General features: G+C 41.9%; 1 protein-coding gene across 1 annotated transcript in view; it reads left to right on the forward strand.

Moving 5' to 3' along the window:
- COL4A6 (collagen type IV alpha 6 chain) overlaps positions 1 to 19,594 on the forward strand; it is a 119,475-nt gene extending 99,881 nt beyond the window's left edge. Inside the window, exons 26-46 of the mRNA XM_086850634.1 lie at positions 405 to 512; positions 1,267 to 1,488; positions 1,726 to 1,887; positions 3,599 to 3,769; positions 4,448 to 4,591; positions 4,824 to 4,949; positions 5,255 to 5,436; positions 5,707 to 5,770; positions 6,283 to 6,357; positions 8,082 to 8,189; positions 8,945 to 9,052; positions 9,470 to 9,541; positions 10,807 to 10,932; positions 11,276 to 11,392; positions 11,570 to 11,731; positions 12,623 to 12,721; positions 13,527 to 13,673; positions 14,032 to 14,148; positions 14,854 to 15,045; positions 15,264 to 15,550; positions 16,932 to 19,594. Of these exons, the coding sequence (XP_086706760.1) occupies positions 405 to 512; positions 1,267 to 1,488; positions 1,726 to 1,887; positions 3,599 to 3,769; positions 4,448 to 4,591; positions 4,824 to 4,949; positions 5,255 to 5,436; positions 5,707 to 5,770; positions 6,283 to 6,357; positions 8,082 to 8,189; positions 8,945 to 9,052; positions 9,470 to 9,541; positions 10,807 to 10,932; positions 11,276 to 11,392; positions 11,570 to 11,731; positions 12,623 to 12,721; positions 13,527 to 13,673; positions 14,032 to 14,148; positions 14,854 to 15,045; positions 15,264 to 15,550; positions 16,932 to 17,192 (3,050 nt within the window). The 3' untranslated portion in view covers positions 17,193 to 19,594. The remainder of the gene's footprint in view (positions 1 to 404; positions 513 to 1,266; positions 1,489 to 1,725; positions 1,888 to 3,598; positions 3,770 to 4,447; positions 4,592 to 4,823; positions 4,950 to 5,254; positions 5,437 to 5,706; positions 5,771 to 6,282; positions 6,358 to 8,081; positions 8,190 to 8,944; positions 9,053 to 9,469; positions 9,542 to 10,806; positions 10,933 to 11,275; positions 11,393 to 11,569; positions 11,732 to 12,622; positions 12,722 to 13,526; positions 13,674 to 14,031; positions 14,149 to 14,853; positions 15,046 to 15,263; positions 15,551 to 16,931) is intronic.
- The last annotated feature ends 21 nt before the right edge of the window (positions 19,595 to 19,615 follow it).

Genomic DNA, 19,615 nt, shown 5'->3' on the forward strand with positions numbered 1-19,615 from the left:
TAGGGAGACAAGATGATGTAATGCACTGGCTGACTGCCACACAGCACTTACTCATCAAAGAAGATAATACCTCCTAGTTAATTCTCCTCCAAGTGATAGTTATTCCAGAGCGTTAACTGGCAGAATAATGCCAACCTTTTTTTCCCCAAAGTGACTAGGCCTAAATCTCACTGAGGATCATAGTGACTGCATCAATTTTAGCCTTCATGTAGCCTTGAACACAAACACTCTGCTTCTGTGTTTATATAGCTCATGAACAGCCATAGCTTTGAGATTTTATTTAGCTTAAATTGTGTATCCAGGACCAGCTTTGCAGAAAATATTTGATCCTGTTTTCTTGTGCTCTGTTTTGTCTTCTGCTATTAATTTGCTGACATTATTAATTAAGATATTTTTACTTTTAGGTCCAAAAGGCAGCAAAGGCTTCTCTGGCATTCCAGGCCAACCTGGGTTACATGGGTCTAAGGGACAGCCAGGGTCTCCAGGAATAATAGGCTTGCAAGGGGAACCTGGTAAGAGGGAAGTTGCTGGAGTTCTTTTTATTGTCTGATCAATGTTTACTATACTTTATCAAAAGAGTTATCTGACCTTCTTGGCCACTTCTGCCTCATACATTCATAATGCTCCATTGAGTGTTCCATTATGGTCCTTGGAAATGCAAGTGATTGCAGCTTGGGAGAAAACAAATTAAATATTCAAGTTGTTTATCACCTGCTTATAACACTGTATCACTACTGTGAGAAAAGAGGACAGTCAACAGTTTGTTTCTCCAGAGACCTTTGTCATGTGATTTGTTTCAGTTTAGGTTAACCACAAATGTAGTGTAATGCTTATTTTAAGACCTATGGTACTCTGGTAATGGCACACTGTACACAGTGTTTGGACTCATTTTAACCATGGGAATTTCTGATGGTTGTGTAAAGAAAGAGCAAGAAGCAAAGGTGATAAGAGTTAGGGGTTTTGTCCTTTTGTTCAACTTGCCATCTAGTGAAACCAACCTTGGAATGCTTTATATAGCTGCAGCTCCTACACACTTCTACAGAATTATTTTCTTGAAAAAAAAACCCCAAAAACATAAACCTTTCAATAGTTTCATCACTTTCTATCATCAATTATTGTTTCTAATTCAGTACTGAAATGTTTCGCAATTTTTCCAGCGACTTTTTCTTCCATGGAGATTTTTAAAATGTGTATTTCATTTGAGATGCTATTGGAAGCAGTATTGTGTACTTCTGTTGAGTGACTTTTATGGGTCTTCTCTTTAAGGCTTCCCTGGACCTCGAGGAGAGCAAGGCTCACAAGGACTTCCAGGACTGGATGGAACAGATGGTTTGCCTGGGAAAATGGGTGCTTCAGGCTTAGCAGGAATAAAAGGATCGCCTGGAGATATATTAGGAGCTGAGAGTGGAACCCTGGGAAAGCATGGCCGACCTGGACTCCCAGGTGATAAAGGGCTTACAGGTGATATTGGATTTCCAGGACCAAAAGGTAAGCACTGATGCTGCTTGTATCTGGGATTATCAAATTGTTTTTCTTTCAAAGACACTTTGTCTTTCCAGTCACTTTAAGATTATGCAACTCCTCTGACCTGCTCATAGATGGTGATTTGCTGGTTTTCTCTTAGAATCTAATGCAACTCAAAGGCTTTTATTGAAACTCACCTTTTAATTGAAAGTGTGAATTTTGTTTTATTTGTTCTGTAACCTCCCATCTCTCTGTTTCCAGGGCTGGACGGAAGACCTGGCCTTCTGGGTGTTAAAGGTGAACAGGGTCATCCAGGATATTCAGGTGTCCCTGGATTGCAGGGCCCTCCTGGTCCTGGAAGTCCTTTTGGCATTGAGGGAAAACCAGGACCCTTGGGGTCAGCTGGCCTTGCAGGACCACCAGGTATGTAATATTTTCAAATGAAGACAAGTAGCTGAACTGAGCTCTGTGATGTTGAAGCATGGGAGAAGTTTGGCATTTGCTCAGAGTGAGCTCCTACTTCTGGTTAGGGGTAGCAGTGCAGAATTTGAGCCTGTTGAGGCTGACTGCTGTGAAATTCCTGCTGGGAAATATTACCTCAATACTGTAGAAAGTACAGCAGAAAGATAGAAAAAAGCATCTTAAATATTATGATGTTTTTAACATCTTTGCTCTTACATGTTGGCTATACTGTTGAGTAATCTTCATTTCCCATTTTCATGACAATTAATTTCTGTTGTGTGAGGTTGCTTGAAATCTGATTAAGATTGAAAAATTGTTTGCTTTCTCAGGATAAGCACTTGTCTGCTCTGTCTTTCTCTTTGCTGGAACAGAAGAGAACTTTATTTTCTTTCACTTCAGAGGAAAAAAAAACCCACCCCTTGAGTATATAAAATTTTAATAGTAGCATTTCTTCTGCCTCTCTATTGTTTTACATTTATGGTCTGTATGTCATATTTGACTTTTCTTCAACTGTTTTCAGAAACCTCCCATCAGGATGTAAGGATAAGCTCCAAATAACTAAGTTGGGTTTTTTTGCAGCTGTTGTCTCCCTGAATCATTAATTTCTTTTGTAGCCTTGTTCTTTCTGTTTACATATTTTGTCTGTTTTTTCCTTCACCATGTTTCTATTCCATTTATCATCAACTCTCCATTTCTGATGTCACACTGTTTGGTTATGGGTTCTTCACATAGGCTGTCAAGGTGAGAAAATGCAGTGTAGCATAAAAGCTCATGGACTAACAACCCAGCTTTTAATGCTACAAGAATTGCATTGACCATAAGTGATACACCTTATCATTGCTAATCACAGCAGAAGGCAAAGAAACATTGTAATGAGAATGCTCAGACATTAACAAAGTCTCAAGCCTATAAGAAAATCATTAATATGCTGATATTTTAAGTGTGTTTTCTTTGCCATCTTAAATAATGCAGCTCTTATGTCAGCTTAAAATAATGCTGGGTTGTAACATAAACCCTTGAGTGTAACAGAGCTCTAATATTGACTGCTACTGCTGCAAATGTAATTTTTCAGAAGCCACCTGAGTTTTCCTTCTCTTCATTCTTTTGGATCTGAGCATTCTGTTTTCAATGGTTTGAGCCTTTGTTTAAAATTGTAAAACACTACAAAGCTTCAGCTAGAAACATTTAGAGGCAAAATAGTGCATAAGGTATTGGTTTTGTGACAGCATAATCAGCTTGTTCCTGTAGTGAGCAATTAGCTCTTGAGAAATAAGCCTATCCAGCTGATTCATCTCTGGTTCACCCAGACAAAGGGGTAGGGAGCAGAAGCTGGCATTCATGATGCCCCCCATTCTGTCTTGGCTGCCTTGATGATGAAGGTAAGACTGTATTACAAGTCAGTGTCTGGTGGTCAAAAATGGATACATCATAAGGGGTTTCCCTCTTGCCAGTTGTGTAGTCATGTAGGCAGTAACCCTCCTTGTAGGTATTTTATTATTAGATGACTAATGCTTTTGCAGTTCTAAGCTTTATGTCTTCTAGTAGTTTGCATGTGCCATAAGGTCCATTGGTCATTAAAAACAATGCTGTGTTTAAAGAGCTTGGGAAGCTGCCGCAATTGTTCTAGTTTTGAGTTTTGAGTTCTATTGAGTTCTTTCTTGTATTGATTCAGGGCCTCCTGGAGTCAAAGGCGTGGCTGGGGATATAGGACCACAAGGCCCTGCTGGTATGAAAGGCTTCCCAGGTCTTGATGGTGCTCCAGGACCTCCTGGGGAAAGAGGATTCTTAGGGCCACCTGGGCCTTTTGGTCAAGATGGACGTCCAGGTTTCTCTGGGCCAAAAGGTAGGTGTTTCAGTCTTGAGATTGCTGTGCCCACAGAAAAATAACCTTGCTGGTACTGATTTTAGGTCCAACTTGCTGGGAGGGAATGAATCCCCAACTAGTGTTGAGATGCATTTGTTTCGCTGCTGAGTTACAAATTATGGATTTAATTATCAAATAATGTTCATAAGGAAATCTATCTTAAATGTCTTAGGTTCTTGTGGACAAAGGATAGTGTAAATCAAAATAGAAATACAAGAAAATTGAAGAAATTAACAGTGGAGGAAATTCATAGAGAGAAGGGAGAGAATCAAGCACAAATCAAATGGGAAATAAAAATTTACAAGGTGTGTGATCCTTAAGCACCAATACGGTAGTTGGTTACTTGAAGGATAACAGAAAGCAATAGAGCTGTGGAACGGAATGCTGTTCTCTTGGAAACTGATTGTGTTTGATCTCCACTGGAAGCGGGACCAGGCTCTCAAAGATAAACTGAGAAGTGCTGGTTCAAAGTATTGTGAGTGGAAACCTGTGACAGAAGTGACAGTGCTGTGCCTGTGCCATGTGCTTGTTTAAGTACCTGGATTTGAGTAAATGGCCAGACCTAGGCAGCCTCTACCTGCCCCAGGGTGGGTGTGCAGTGTACCAGGAGAGACTGATATTCCCTTTTTTCCCTGATTTCTCAACACTTCTATGCAGGTGAGAAAGGGTCTTCTGGCCTGCTTGGTTTCCCTGGCATGCCAGGACTGCCTGGTGTCCCTGGAGTGAATGGGTTTAAAGGAACTCCTGGCACAGCTGGAGGAAAAGGAAGTCTAGGAGCTGTGGGACTTCAAGGTCAAAAAGGTGAGAAACAGCTGAATAGCTTTTGCTGTCTGTGCAGCAGAGGGGCTTAGGAGGCAGTTATGACATGTCTGTGACTGGTATAATTCTTCTAAATATTGCAGTCTTCTATTTTTCAATACTTTGGCTTGTTTACCAAAGATTACTAATGAATTTGCATCAGGAGACATCGATATTCTGTTTTTCTCTGCTAGATTATTTTGCAATAAGATTTCCTGACTTTTTATTTCTTCAGGCGACAGAGGTGATATAGGTCCACCAGGTCTTCCTGTTCTTGGGACTTCAGAACAGGCACTGCAAATCAAAGGAGACAAAGGAGATCCTGGATTAGCTGGGCTTGGAGGATTCCCAGGACCTAGAGGTATTTTGCAGTTAGCTGCCAGTATCAGTTGTTCAGTGTCTGGGCTTGTTATCAGTTGAGCATGGTCTGTCCTTTTGGCAATGCCTACAGTGTTACTATTTTCTGTTGTGCCATTCCCATTCTAGCAAGACTTGCATATGACAGTTCTGAATTTTGAGAAAACAGTTTTCATTTGAAGCTCTGTTTTGTAGATATAATGCCATCCCTTCTTCCTCTTTAGGGAATTTAGGGTAACAGATCAACTGACCCAAATGAGCTAGATGTCTGTATTATTGAATGAAATTTCACTCTTCTGTATTACCCAGGTGATAAAGGAATCCCAGGGAAGCCTGGACAGCCTGGTCTCCCAGGTCCAGTTGGGCCACCAAGCAAAGAGAGACATCTTCATGGTGACCCAGGTTTCCCTGGTCCACGTGGACAACCTGGCCTGCCAGGACAGAAGGGTGCACAGGGTATCATGGGATTTCCAGGAATGCCAGGAGAGAGGGTAAATACCTTCTTAAGTGTCATCTTCTCTGGGTGAAAATCTTTTGGAAAATCCTGTGTTCTAATTGGTACTTCTGTAGCACAGCAGCAGAAGCTGGCAGGATTTTTCCTTACAAAACTTCGATTGTTTTTGTTTGGTTCATATCATTAAATGACATTTTACATAGTATTTCTTCCTACACCTTTTTGTTCTGTTGCTCCACTTGACCCAAGCTCGGTACAGTAAGAATAAAAAACAAAGATTAATTTTGGTTGGGTTGGTTTCTTTCAGGGTTCAGATGGCACCACAGGAACACTTGGATTCCCAGGACCTATTGGCCTTCCTGGTCCAAAGGGTAAAAAAATCTTTCACAGTATACATGGTGTTCATTATACACAGTCCTAATATTAATGACACAAGGGAATAAGTAGTGTTCTGGAAGTGTCATTGCTCTCCAGTGACTGGCTCCTAGTATATATCCCCTTGTAAGAGACTTCATTCAGACAAGACCCATACCAAGCCTAAATACTTTATGGTCCTCTGAAAGCCTCTTTGGCCACAGCACTGTGTAAAGCCTGTTGGAGAGTGCAAGAAGGACTCTTTTCTCTCATCTTCTCATGTCAAAAGTGCAGGATATTGTGTAATTACCTGTAAATGTCTATCTTGTGCATTTGCTTGAGTGGATCTGCATACACTGATGGTTATAAGCATTTTCAGACTCAGGTGCATCATTTGCACCATGTCTTTGAACATTTTGTCTTTCTTTGCACCATGAATTTGAAATACAGCAAGGTTTATTTTCTTATACAAGCCCTGGAAACTGATGTCCACAGTCAATGACAGAATAGCCTTTCCTTTCTTTTCCAGGCGAACAGGGAGAGTCTGTTGGTGTTCCTGGCATTGCTGGACCAAAAGGAGAGAGAGGAGACCCAGGGTTTCCAGGTAAAGGCCTTTATCACATCTCACTGGAGCTTATCTGGCTCTGTCACTTCGGCCTGCTCCAGGAGTGGGTCACACCCCAGGAGCAGGATGACCCGAGGTGTGACTAGAGCACTTGCTCTGCGGCTTTTTGGCTGTCAGGCTGTGCTCTGAGGAGACAAGGATGAGAGGGAGATCTTTTGCATGGGATAATAGAGGATTTATTGCTCTGGGGAATCTTGGGGGCAAAAGAGAAAATGTGAGTGTGCAACAGCTGAAATAGGGAGGCAGTTCAAAGGCAGGGTACAAAGCATCAGCTAATCAGAGATATCCTGGGGAGGGTAAAAGGCAGGGTTCACAAAATCATCATCCAATGAGGGAGGTAGGGGGGGAAAGTTGGGTCACATGGACTAATCAAGCCTCGAAGTTTAGGGGATTTCTGAAGTGGAATTCCGAGCATGCGGTGGGCCTAAAACAGATTGACAGGAGACTCAGGGTAGATTGACAATGTGGGGTGGGAGGGTCTCATTTGGACCAAACCATCAACTTAGGTAACAACAGAACATACCATTAACAAGAAACACACTGCAACAGGCCTTGATTGCTCACTTCAAGAATACAAAATTCTAGAGACTAAATAGGCTAGCATTGCCCAATTTGGGTATTTTTATAATCCTGAAAGTGAGATTTGAGGAGTCTGCAATCCAGGTGGGGCACGAATTGGATAATAATGAACACATCTGGGAGCAGCCTAGTTCTAATGTTGGGTTCACTTCTGTAACTTTTTTTAAATTCTTTTTGTTTCTTCTTTCTTTTCTGATCCTGCTGTTGTGCTTCTTCTGCACTTTTTTTTACTCCTGGATTTCTCAGCTTCTCCGAGCTGAGCTCCTTGGGGATACTCCCTCACAGGGAGTCCCGCTTATCACAGTCCTCCAGGTCAGGACAAAAACTCTAAAGCCTGTTAGGATCTTGTTTGTCGTGTTTATTAGGATGGTATCACAAAACTTAGCAGGTCTCTCCAAACTTTCGGCACAAGTTTAATTCACTGCAACCTGGCTTATTTCTTTCTGATGGTACAAAATGGCCTTGTGGCTCACTTTGGCTTTGAAAGCACAAAATGGCCCTGTACTATACAGTTCTTTTATCTTTATACTCATTCTTATCCAATTAACAATAGACACATATATTATTTTTCTTAATGTCCCAATGACCCATCACCTGTGTGCTGCATTGCGGCATTTTTCTATCTAATCACTATTACCTAAAAACCTGTAGAAGAAGAGCATGAAGAAGAAAGAATAAGGAAAAGAAGCAACCTTCTAAATCCTCCATCCTGTTTTCTGCTTTCTAAACTGTTTTAAACTCTAACCTTTTCACCCAGTGACTTAAGAAACTCTCTAATCTGCACACTCACACTTTTAGCTTTTTTATCTAGCTTTAACAGTTGTTCTCATGTATCTCCATGAAAACATGCTCATAAATTTCATATTCTGAGAAATTCAATGTTCTTCTAGATCTCAGAGCTAAGCATCAGAAACAAGGGCACACACTCTGTGTCTCAGACTCCAACAACTTCATGTCTTGAGGAGGCATCTGTGAACTTGCACTGGCATTTGGCACCCTGGGAGTCCAGCCCAGGGCCCAGGCAATGGCTGAGCAAACACGAGTGCTGCAACCTCAGCATACCATGTTTCTCACCCTCTTCAATGCCTTTCTCCAGTCTGACTTGTATGTTTATATCCATTTAGGAGAGAGAGGGAGAGAAGGACTCAAGGGTGAACCAGGCTACCCAGGAAACACTGGGGTGAATGGACACAAAGGCAGCCCAGGAGATCTTGGCCAAGAAGGACCAGCAGGTACTGGACTGAGCACCTAAGTTCTGCAGCTCATGTTGTGACTACTTCACCTTGATGCATCCTCAGCCCTATTTGGCCTGTCTCAGCTGAGGCTTAAACAAGAAGTTTGGCAAGAAAATGGGAATTTTCTTTGAAAGTAGTGTAAGGAATCACCTTGTCCTACTGGCCAAATATGGTGAATCCTGCAACACTGAAACCCAAAGGAATCCCATTAACAAATAGGGAAAATCTCAGTTAGATACAAGCAGTAGCAGCTTCTTCACAGCTCTTTCATTGCAACATTTTTTTCTGTTCCCTCTCTAGAGCCAAATCTACCTGGAAGAATGGCTACAAGTGTCTTTGGGTTCTGGGGTAATTAGCAGGTAGATTCCCAAATAGTTATTAAGATCAAAGGTTGGAGAACAGTGAAAGTTGTTGAAAAGTTCTTTTGAAATGTTTCATTTGAAATGAAACACTGAAATGTTTTTTTGAAAAACAATTCAATTATTTGGTGTGTGAAGAGTTCATGTGTTAGTGGATGATGAAGAATGTCACTGCTATGATTTAAAAAACCCCATCAAATAAATAGCTTGATAAATGTTATGCTAATGGTGGCATGAGGAGAGACTTAAATCTGATTTTGCTTTACTTAAATAGTTGTTTATTCACCCATCTTATGAGTTAAGTGCCGGAACAGAAGCTGTAAGATGGAGCTGTGAGCCATTTCAACCTGGACATGATGTGTAATACAGGAATATTTTTCTGCTTGCTTTCAGGAATCCCTGGAAATGCTGGGCTGAGAGGAGCCCCTGGCCCACCAGGACCCCCAGGACAGCCAGGATCTGTTGGATTCCCTGGAGCTCTTGGAACAGCAGGACCTAAAGGTATATGTGCAATCTGCACATGGAAGGAGAAGCTGAGTCAGAAATGCAGTGTTTTGGCCAAGTCTCTGGCAGGCAGTGTATGATGGGCCAGCTGTGTGTGGGAAAGAGCTTCCTCTTGGCAACGTTGTGCAGGCACCAGCTGCTGGGAATGAGCAGAGGAATGGTTGGAAAGGGAGAGGCTCTCACTTGGTTTGAATTACTAATTGGTGTTCATGAAAGGTAACACTGGAGAGAGCAGTGGGAAGAGTTTCCATGAAGGGCACTTGTGTGAAGGAAGACTTTACAGCTTTACATACTGTGCTTCTCTGTGTGTCAGGTTTCTCATGTGTTGTATTCTCTATGAATCAGTTTATGCATTTCCACCTAACTAGATTGTTTGCCTATTTGCTCACTTATATGTTCCCAATGTCTCCTCAGGCTTTCATGGATTTCCAGGTTTAAATGGTCTGAATGGCTTGCCAGGCACAAAAGGGTCCCCTGGAACACCAGGTAAAGGAAACGTGTAGTAGAAGCATCACAGCTAGGGAAATATGTAACTGCTCCACCATGAGAACAGTTTCCCATAAAATTCCCCTATTTCACCCAGTTCTGATTTTAATTATGACCTGAAGGAAAACCTCAAGATACTGAATGTGCATGAACTAATTCTTCTTCAGTGCCAGTAAGAACAGGATGTAGCCTATGGAGTTGAAGAGGCTTTTCTGGTGATGGTTCTCCTTGAATTCCTGAAGGACTGTGTCATTTCTGGAAAATTAATGGAATAAAATCATAAAACTCTTTCTAATGGATATTTGATTCGATCAGGGCAGCACCAAATGCTTGCTTTGCATCGGACTTAGCAATGAAATGTTTCTGTACTGCTTTTCAGAGCCTTCCATTATATGGAGCTCAAGAAAGGCATCAATAAAATCAGAAGCTAATTTCTTTGATTTGTTTCCAGATTCTGCTTTTAGGGGGACTTTGCTGAACTTTTTCATATTTTGAATCATATGAAATGGAATGTAGTTCTGTGTTGAAAAAAAAGGTTTTACTTAAGTAAAGAAGTAAAGAAAGATCTTACCAAAAAGACTTGTTTAGTTATAGTTATGTTGTAAAGTAGCACCTAAAATTTGTGGCAGCTGTTTTATGCATGAAAATGGACACACTTCACATTTACAACTCAAACAATATGTTTTCTTTGCTTAAAACATTATCAGAAGGCAATGATTTGCAGCATATAAATCCTTCACAATTTTCCTGAGAGCTGCTTTTAGTGTATACTCTTCCCAGAGTGGCATGCTGAACATCTCCCTGCAGCTTTTCCTGGGAGCCTCTGTCCTGCCCCACTTGTGCCTGTGTGCATTCTGCAGCAGTCTGTGCAAACTCAACTCCCTCCCTGTGTTGCAGCACGAACCCCAAAAGGTTATTTAAACACCAACGGCTTGAGTCTGGTGTGTCCTTGTGAGAGACACTGCATATAGGCTGGCAGCAGATCCTGTCACAGAACTGCTGTTTCTGTTCTTTTGCAAGTGCTTGTGGGGGGACCAGAACAGTCATATGCTTTTCTCAGCATCTCACATACTGTTTAAATTCACTCTGCACAACCAGAGTAGCATGTGAGGCACCAAATCACCAGTTCCAGGTGCTCTACAGAAAACAGCAGAGACAGTAGTAAATGGCTAGTTTTTAAATCACCACTCATTTTGTTTAATAATAAGACTGCTACTCGGCAATTTGAATAGGCTCTCTTATCTTTGTTAACCATGTTTAATTAGGTCTGAGTGAAGCTGGCTTGAAAGGACCTGCAGGTCTCCCAGGTACAAAGGGTGAAGAAGGCTCTCCAGGCTTGGGAAGAGGAGCTGCAGGATTCCCTGGACCAAAAGGCTCATCAGGAGACATGGGTAGATACTGATGTTCTGATAGCAGGATGTATTGCAGCTGAGGTTAGTGGGTTGCATAGTCAGCAGAACTACCAAAGACAATTCCTGAAGCCTCAAAGGTGGTTAGAAACTTGACAGGTAAATGTGAAATCTTTGATGTTGCTCCATATTTTGAGAAACAGTTGCACATTTCTGAAAGTATCTTTATCTCTCCTGAACAGCACAATATGTATTGTTTCCCCTCCTGTAGTGAAATGTCTTTGTTCTATTCAATATAAATGCTCCCCAGCCACTACTTCTGTCAATGTCTGTGAAAATCCATGAAGACCTTTGGTTGTCCCTCACTTTGTGTTTCTTATTCTAGGTCCCCCTGGTCCTATGGGACTGCCCGGCCTGCCAGGAACACCTGGAGTTTCTCTTCTGTCTGATATACATGGGAGACCTGGAGATGCTGGTGTTCCAGGCACTCATGGGAGTTCAGGTGTGTGCAGTTTGGAAGCTTTGTCATGATGGCACTGGTACCCATTCAGTACCTCACAGCCTTGTCAGACAGGCTGAGACTCCAGTCTTTCCCCAGACAGAAAGAAATGCTGGGGATAGCCCCAGCAGTTGCTTTGCCCCAGGAATAGATTTTGCCAATTAACTCTATTGTATCTAGGTTTTCCAGGTCCTCCAGGACCACGGGGACCCCCTGGCCCAGCTTCTGATCAAGGTGACACAGGCACTCCAGGTTTCCCTGGTGTTCTTGGCTTGCGAGGCATTAAGGGCGATTTGGGACCCACTGGTCCAATTGGACTCCCTGGAGCATCTGGATTCAAAGGTAATCTCGCCTTGAAAGGATCTGGGAGTGTTTTGACAGCTGTCATCTTGACAGTAGGAATGGCTGTTGGGTGGTTAATGTGGCCTCTTCATTCAGGTGTAATAGCTGAATTTGATGTCTCAAGCTTTCCTTTTGGCTCCTGCAGATTTTACCTTCTGACTCCAAAAGCAGTAAAGTGGGGCCAGCTCCAGCTGTTTTTCAATGTATCTCTAATTATTTTTTTCCTCTTGTCTTTGTTATTTTTCTGAGTAGATGGTGTCCACCTGCAATGTTGCTGTGCTTGTTGACCACAGTTAACCCAGCTGTGCTCTCTAGGCAAGGACTGGAGTTTCTGTTTCATCCTACCTGTCCTGTATGCTCAGAGGCATGAGTGTGGTGGATTTAGGTCTCCACAAGAGGATTGTAGGAGTTCAGAGATGATGTTCTGGGCTAAGACAGGGAGCATGTTGATCTCTCTTTAGTCTGTACCAAAGGAGGCCAAAGGGCAGCTGCACACAGGGACTCCAAAAGCAAGGTTTGAGAGATACCACACAGCTCAAAAGCCAGGGCAGGATGGAGAACCACTGCCACATGAACAACTGTCTGCTGTCTTTGTAGGCTGGCAGATCCCATCCCTCTATGTGCTGTGCATAGAGATGAATTTCAAATAGTAAAGATGTGTACTCTCCAAGAGTTACTCAAGGAAGGGGAAGAGTACTTTCAATAAAGTACAGTTAGGAAGCAGTGGAAATTCTTGTCTTGAGGCTCTGCAGCCATTGTGGATGTGAAATTTGGCACAGTTTGCATTGAGGGTTGTGGTCCCCTCTGTGTTGGAACCCCAGTGCTGTTGAGAGCTGCAGCTGTGGGTCAGAATTAGTGCTGAGACCCAGTCTTAGCTGTGTGTCTTTGCAGGTGCAAGAGGTGAGCCTGGCCTAATGGGGATGCCAGGTAAAGATGGGCCTCCGGGGGATCCTGGTTATGCTGGGCTGAAAGGTGAAATGGGCCATCGAGGTGGGTGCTGGAGGATTTAAAAAGTTGTTATTTATTGCACCTGGTTTGGGCTGGGGATGACTTCAGAGCTCTCTTAATGGGCTTATTTGTGAGACTCTTGATTTCTTAGAGACTTATCAGGATTTTGTGAGAGAGACAGGACCACTTAAAGACATTCTAAAGCATGATTTATTGATCTTTTTCTACAGTCTCATGAAGTCGTGAGAGCATCTTCACCATATTCACTAGATGGTCATGGTCAGTGGTCACAAGACCACAGGTCACAAGGTTAAATAGCCAATAAGCTTCTACCACAAAATAATGTTCTACTTTCACACCAATAATTAATTATTTTGTTTTATAATTCTTTGCTGCTGTGCAGACATTCTTAACCAGTCATATAATGACACACAAGACTACTTGTTATACCTTAAACTTCTTACTACCTTTATAACTACTTCTATATCTTAGCCTTAAAACCTTGAAACTTTCCACTACTTAGCTTAATGTCTTTTCTATCTGAACTACAAACTCACATTCTTGCTTATGGTTTTAAATCTGAAAGCTTTTTCAATGCTTCGGGCCTAACCCCTTGTTAATGTTTATATTTGAGTTTGCACACACAAGATTTTGAGAACTTTCTGTGCTTGGAATTCCCACAGAGATTGAAATTAGTTAGAAGGAGCTTGACATACTTTTTACAAGATACTCAGTGCTGATATACAAAGTTGGTCTTAATGTCACATTTTTCTCCTTTGTGTCAGGATTAGCATCAAATCTGTGTGGTTTTTGTGGGGTACTTACACATCCTTCGCCCCATGTGCAGGTCTCCCTGGCAGACCAGGGGCTCCAGGAATAACCCCACAGCCAGAAGAACTCACAGCCCCTGCAGGATTACCTGGTCTGCCAGGAATTGATGGTGTTCCTGGCTTTGATGGAGATCCTGGATTCCATGGCCCAGCTGGAAAACCAGGTAAAAAGTACACTCAGATCACCAAAATGCTGTTCTTCTGGAAGAGAAACACTGCTTTATCAAGTGCATTAGGAATGTTTACAGGGTTTTTTAATTAAGGAAAGAATTCCATCAAATGAATACAAATAAAATGCGTCATTTTTAACCACTTCTGATATTCAGCTGCACCTCTAATCCTTTTATAGACAAACAGATCAAGTGGAGTCTCTTTAGGAGGTGGCTGTTTATAACCACAGCTGCTGAAGAGTGAGCTCTTGGCATGGCTGCTGACATCTTATTTCCCTTCTGGAATGTGATTGCAGGAGTCAAGCCAATAGTATGAAGAAATAATATTACTAATAATTGTATTTTATTTCAGGCCCAAAAGGTTTGCCAGGAAGATCTGGCTTGAAAGGACGTGATGGCTTACCTGGAATTCCTGGCATAGCTGGGGATCCAGGACTTTCGGGTGCCCCAGGACCACAGGGATTTGAAGGTAATTTTATGATTTGGGGAGTACAGATCAAAAAGAAGCAAATGGTAGAACTGTGTTTGCTTACAGCTTCTGCAGAGACCCTCCCCACTACCCAATTACCTGAGGAAAATCAGAGGATGGCTGTGGTGTTGTGTTTTGGACCTGCAATGAAAGAAATTTAATATTCAGTGAGGAAAGTTCTGTCACATGTCCTTGTTGATGTCACTGCTGGTGTTTTTGTAGGTGCAATTCTAAACACTTTTTGGTTTTCATGTTTTGTGGTTGTGAGAATCATCCTGAAGATCTAGAAGAGTGATGTAGCATTCACAGTAACCATAGCTATGAGGCTTGGACAGAGTAGTGTCCCTCTGGAGTAGAGGAAAGGCACAGTGAGAAAGAGGAGAAATATCATCAAGAAGAGTGCTATAGCAAAAATGAACGAATTAGGTTTTGGTTAGTGCTTTGAGATCCTCAGAACTACTGTACTGTGAGATATACCTAACACACTGGCACCGGAGTTGTTGGGCAAAGAGAGAAAACTAAAAGAGGAAGAGAATAGGTGGGTCATGCTGCCTAACAGTTTTGGAGCTGTTAAGTTAATTCATGTAACAACCATTTACCTTGGACTCCTCATTCACAAGACTGACATAAGTAATGCCAAGTGGGGTATAGAGCCAGCTGATGTCCACACAGTGCACTAGCAAAAGCAATTCTTCTGTCTCCTAGGTGCTGCTGGGAAGCCAGGTTCCCATGGTTTGCCAGGAATGCCTGGTAGGAGTGTGGGCATTGGATACACTCTAGTGAAGCACAGTCAATCAGATCAGATCCCCCCATGTCCCATGGGAATGAATAAGCTCTGGGATGGCTACAGCTTACTGTATGTGGAGGGACAGGAGAAGTCACATAACCAGGATCTTGGTGAGTTGACAGAATTCTTTCAAGAATGAACAACACAGGCCAAAATTACATTTAAAAAGCCACTAGGTGCGGGCTGTAGTGGAGGTGGCGACAGTTGGCTTGGCCAGATCTGCCCTGGGAGCAGTGTCATTCATGCCATCCTCACCACTAAATGTTGGTATGTATGACTTGGAGTATTTGGCAGATACTTGGTATGATCACTTCTCCAATTTTTCCAGGTTTTGCTGGCTCATGTTTGCCTCGCTTCAGCACCATGCCTTTTATTTACTGCAACATAAATGAAGTGTGCTATTATGCCAGCCGGAACGACAAGTCCTACTGGCTCTCCACCACTGCTCCCATCCCCATGATGCCTGTATACAGCGTTCAGATCCCACAGTACATCAGCCGGTGCTCTGTGTGTGAAGCACCTTCGCAGGCTGTGGCTGTGCACAGCCAGGACATCACCATCCCACAGTGTCCCCAGGGCTGGCGCAGCCTGTGGATAGGATACTCCTTCCTTATGGTAAGGACACTACTGCTAGTGCAGAGGCAGCTTTAAACATCTTGATTTCTCCTCTCTAATAAGGTTACTGAGACTGTGTTCTGTGAGTTACTTACAGCAACCTGGAACCCTGTCTCTTCTTGCCTCAGTGCATTTCTTCATCAGCTGAGTTGGCTATAGCTCTGTTTGCTCTGTTTAGCACCTGCCCTGATCAGTTTTGCTGGTAACACTGCTGCCTAAGTTCTATATTGTTATAAATGAAATTAGAATTTTGACAACTAGGTTTTTTGAGTTAACAGCAGTTTAATTAAAAATGAATACAATTTAGTAAATTGTATAGCAATTTGGTATAAAATAATACAGTTTAGTAAAAGAATACAATTTAATAAAAAAATACAATTTATATATGTAATTTACCAGTAATTCAGTATGATTAAAGCATAAGCAAAACTGACCAGGGTACAGAGAGAGCTTCCCACCCTGCCTCACGTACAAAACAAAGCACTTCAAGCTAAACTTACATACTGTATGCTTATACATATTCATTAATGTTTTCCATAAGTTTCCTCCTATTTCAGACTTTTTTGATTTTACGTCACTATTCTTCATGGCCCAAGCCTCACTTGTCATTAGGGGGTCTTCAGTCTTCTTTTGGAGGTCTTTGGATGAAGGCTTACACTCATCCTTGTTGTCCTCTGGATAACCTTACAGGTTTGCATGTGCATACTAAGCATTGTGTTATGTAAGTCTACTAATTAGTCTTACATTTAATGATTTTTAGACCCTGTGCCTAAAATCGTTCCAACACTTTTCATCTCAAGGTCTGTTTCATCTTGGGACATCGCTTATCTCAAAACTACATCCTGTACCTTAATTTTAACATGTAAAACCTGTAAAGGGGTACATCTGCCTTGTAACACTGATTCTCTTGATTGTTTCTAATAATAACTTTCCAAATAGTTACAATTTAGTTAGCATGAATCAATTCCATTTATTACCATTTTGCCACAGTTACAATCCTTTAAATGTGGGAACAGTAATTAAGCTGCAGTACTGACTTAATCCTCTTTCTCAGTGAAAAAAGGTTTCTATTGCCCTCTCCTAGAAGCTAATTAGCGTAAGATGGTTAGAAAAACATGATGTCAGCATTATTGTTTCCAAATTTTCCCAACTTTCAAGTGAAAAGCTGGTTTTCCATTATTCTAGGCCTGCCTGCATATTCAGCTTAAGTATGTTCCTTTGCTTTTTGCCTTCTAGCTCTGACTCAAGAGACAGATACACATAGCCAGGGTATAATTTTGATTGCCTTTTTCACTCCTTTTAGCTATGGAACCAGGAGACCAGAACCTCTGTTTTATCTCCTCTTCCTTTGAAGTCACTCAACTTGCTATCTTTATTTCAGCACACTGCGGCAGGGGCAGAAGGTGGAGGCCAGTCCCTTGTCTCACCTGGTTCCTGCCTGGAGGATTTCCGAGCTACTCCATTTATTGAGTGCAGTGGTGCTCGGGGAACTTGCCATTACTTTGCCAACAAATACAGCTTCTGGCTGACAACAGTGGAGCAGGAGCAGCAGTTTGTCAGTGCTCCTCCCTCAGAGACTCTGAAAGCGGGGCAGCTTCGGACTCGCGTCAGCCGCTGCCAGGTGTGCATGAAGAACTTGTAGTAGCAGAAATTATGCAGTTATGGGAACAGTCTTTGATACCCCAGATTAGACATGAATGACTGGATAAGGGTAAATTCACAAACCTGTTTTGTGTGTGCTTGATGGGTGAATCAGACAGCCAGAGCTCTACAAAAATCAACTTTCAAGTCTAGGAGATTGTGCACAGAAGAGGGAACGACCAGTGTTCTGAAGCCATTTTTTAAATGAAACATGGTGCTATGTTTTTACTTCAATGTTTTTTTGCCCTCCCTTATGGCTACCTCAGAAAGTCTCAGTGAGTTCTTACTCAGACTGGATAACCTCTCATACCTTGTCTGGCACAATCCAGTCCTCACCCAGAAACTTTGCCAAAGCTGTGCTTAAGTAGTGTCTTTGCAAACAGTATTTGGTCTAGTGTGAGGGAGTGGAGACTCATTCTCCTGTGAAACACAGAGCTAGTTAAAATTTATCAGTATATGCTGGGTGACTGGAAACACGATGCACTAATGGTTGATAATGGATTTTCTTAGAAAAATTGAAAAATAAATGTTTTGCTTTGCTTATTACACAGATGCAACATTCTTTCCTCCAGTGACAGGTAATCAGTTTTAATCCAGACTGATATCCACAGCTGACCTTAAAGAGCTACACCAAGGGAAAAAGCAATTTTTCATGTGAAGATAAATGCAGAACACCTCTACCATTTTTCATTGCTTTCCATTGAAATATATGCCAGGTCTGTTGGCTTCAAGGCCTGTGCTTATCTTTTTGCAGCTAATGATATGCAGGTGATATGCAGCCATACTTTATGAGCCAACATTTTTATTACTATGAACATAAATTTCCTTTCTGAGGCAGCTTTGGCACACTTATTTTGTAATTATTCAAGCTGTGTGTGTGTGAAAAGTAGAGCCTTTACTAGATGGCACGCAAGCTTATGCAGATACAGGAGTAAGCAGTTATGGGATGTACATTTTTTACTCCTACAGTCACCATGTGTTGTATACTGCTTCCTCTGGGCTTTATTGCTGTTAGATTAAAAAAATTGTATCTCTACTGTATGCACTGTTAATTTTCCTTCAGGGCGTAAGTAAAAAGAAGTGCCACTAACTGTATTTTCCTGGTATAGTTTAAGGGAAACCCAGGACAAAGGTATGCTTATACCTTTAATGAATTAATTTAGTAGGCCTAAAGTTACCATTAACCTCTCTGGAATCAAGTGTGTGAAATTCTTGCCTAGTGATATTCCAGGACATTTCAAATGAGTGCCTTGCAAATACACTGTTGCCTTGGCTTAAAAATCTTTATGATAAAATTATTTGGAAAATTATTATGAATGCACAACTGAGATGTTATTTTAAGCAATAAAGATGAAAGTATTACTTGCATAACACATTATTATCTTCATACATGGTGATCAGAGCTCTCCAAAAGTTCTGGAATTGAACCACACTAGAGATGAACAGGGAAGTTGTGACGAACAATGTAGCCTTTCATCTCGCTTATTCCTAATTGTGAAAGATCAGCAACTGCTTTGGATTATTTTGCAAATATCTTTAAGGCATTTTCACACTCCTGGGCAGCAGTCCTTTCCTGCAGGATATCCAGTCTACTTCCTAGATGTCCTGGTACAGACAGAGCATGTTGCATTTGCATCCTGGGTTATGCACATGCAACTTTAAAACACTTGTGTGCACAGAGCAAAGCTCGAGACTCCTGAAAAATCATGCAGATAACTGATGAAGTACAATGAAATTTTCAGCCACTGGGCTCCTGTGGTGCTACAGGGACATGTTGGTCAGGTCTTTTATGTGCAGGGACTTGGCTTTATTTTTGAACATGACACATGCAAACCCAATTAATTTATTCCCCAGAATCAGAGCTTTATGCATTTTAAGCACCACTGTCTTTAGAGAGTTGCTTCTCTTGAAGTAAGTGGCTCCACTGATGCCCCTGTCCAAGCTTCCATCCACTTCCACCAGCCACTTCTTGTCAGGTGCACAGAGCAGGAATTCCAATCACCAGCTGTTCTGCCTTCAGCCCCATTTCCATCCATCTGTTCACCCCTACCCAGAATCCTACAAGAGCTCTGCAAGGCGTAGGCTTCTCTGAAGAGGCCAAGGGTGGCTTGGGGAATAAGCACATGGTACTCCACTGAGGGTCTTTTAATTATTTTTTTTAGCAGGTACTGCTCAAGACTGAGTATTTCAGAGCAAGGGCTCATTTTAATTTTTTTTCTGTGGGGAGGAGAGGGCTGCAACTGCTGTCATAACCATGGTATCTTCATGTATTAATGAAGAAGAAATACTTTGTTTAAAAAAACGTAAACCTGTGCAGCTAATCTATGGAGAGGGGGAGAAAATGGTATTTTTCCTACATGTATAGTTTCCAAACCATGGCTAATAAACGTTGAAGGCAAATAAGATGAAGTGTGCCCTGGTTAT

Source organism: Cyanistes caeruleus, chromosome 14 (assembly GCF_971803275.1).
Source record: "Cyanistes caeruleus chromosome 14, bCyaCae1.hap1.1, whole genome shotgun sequence".
Taxonomy (NCBI): Eukaryota; Metazoa; Chordata; class Aves; order Passeriformes; family Paridae; genus Cyanistes; species Cyanistes caeruleus.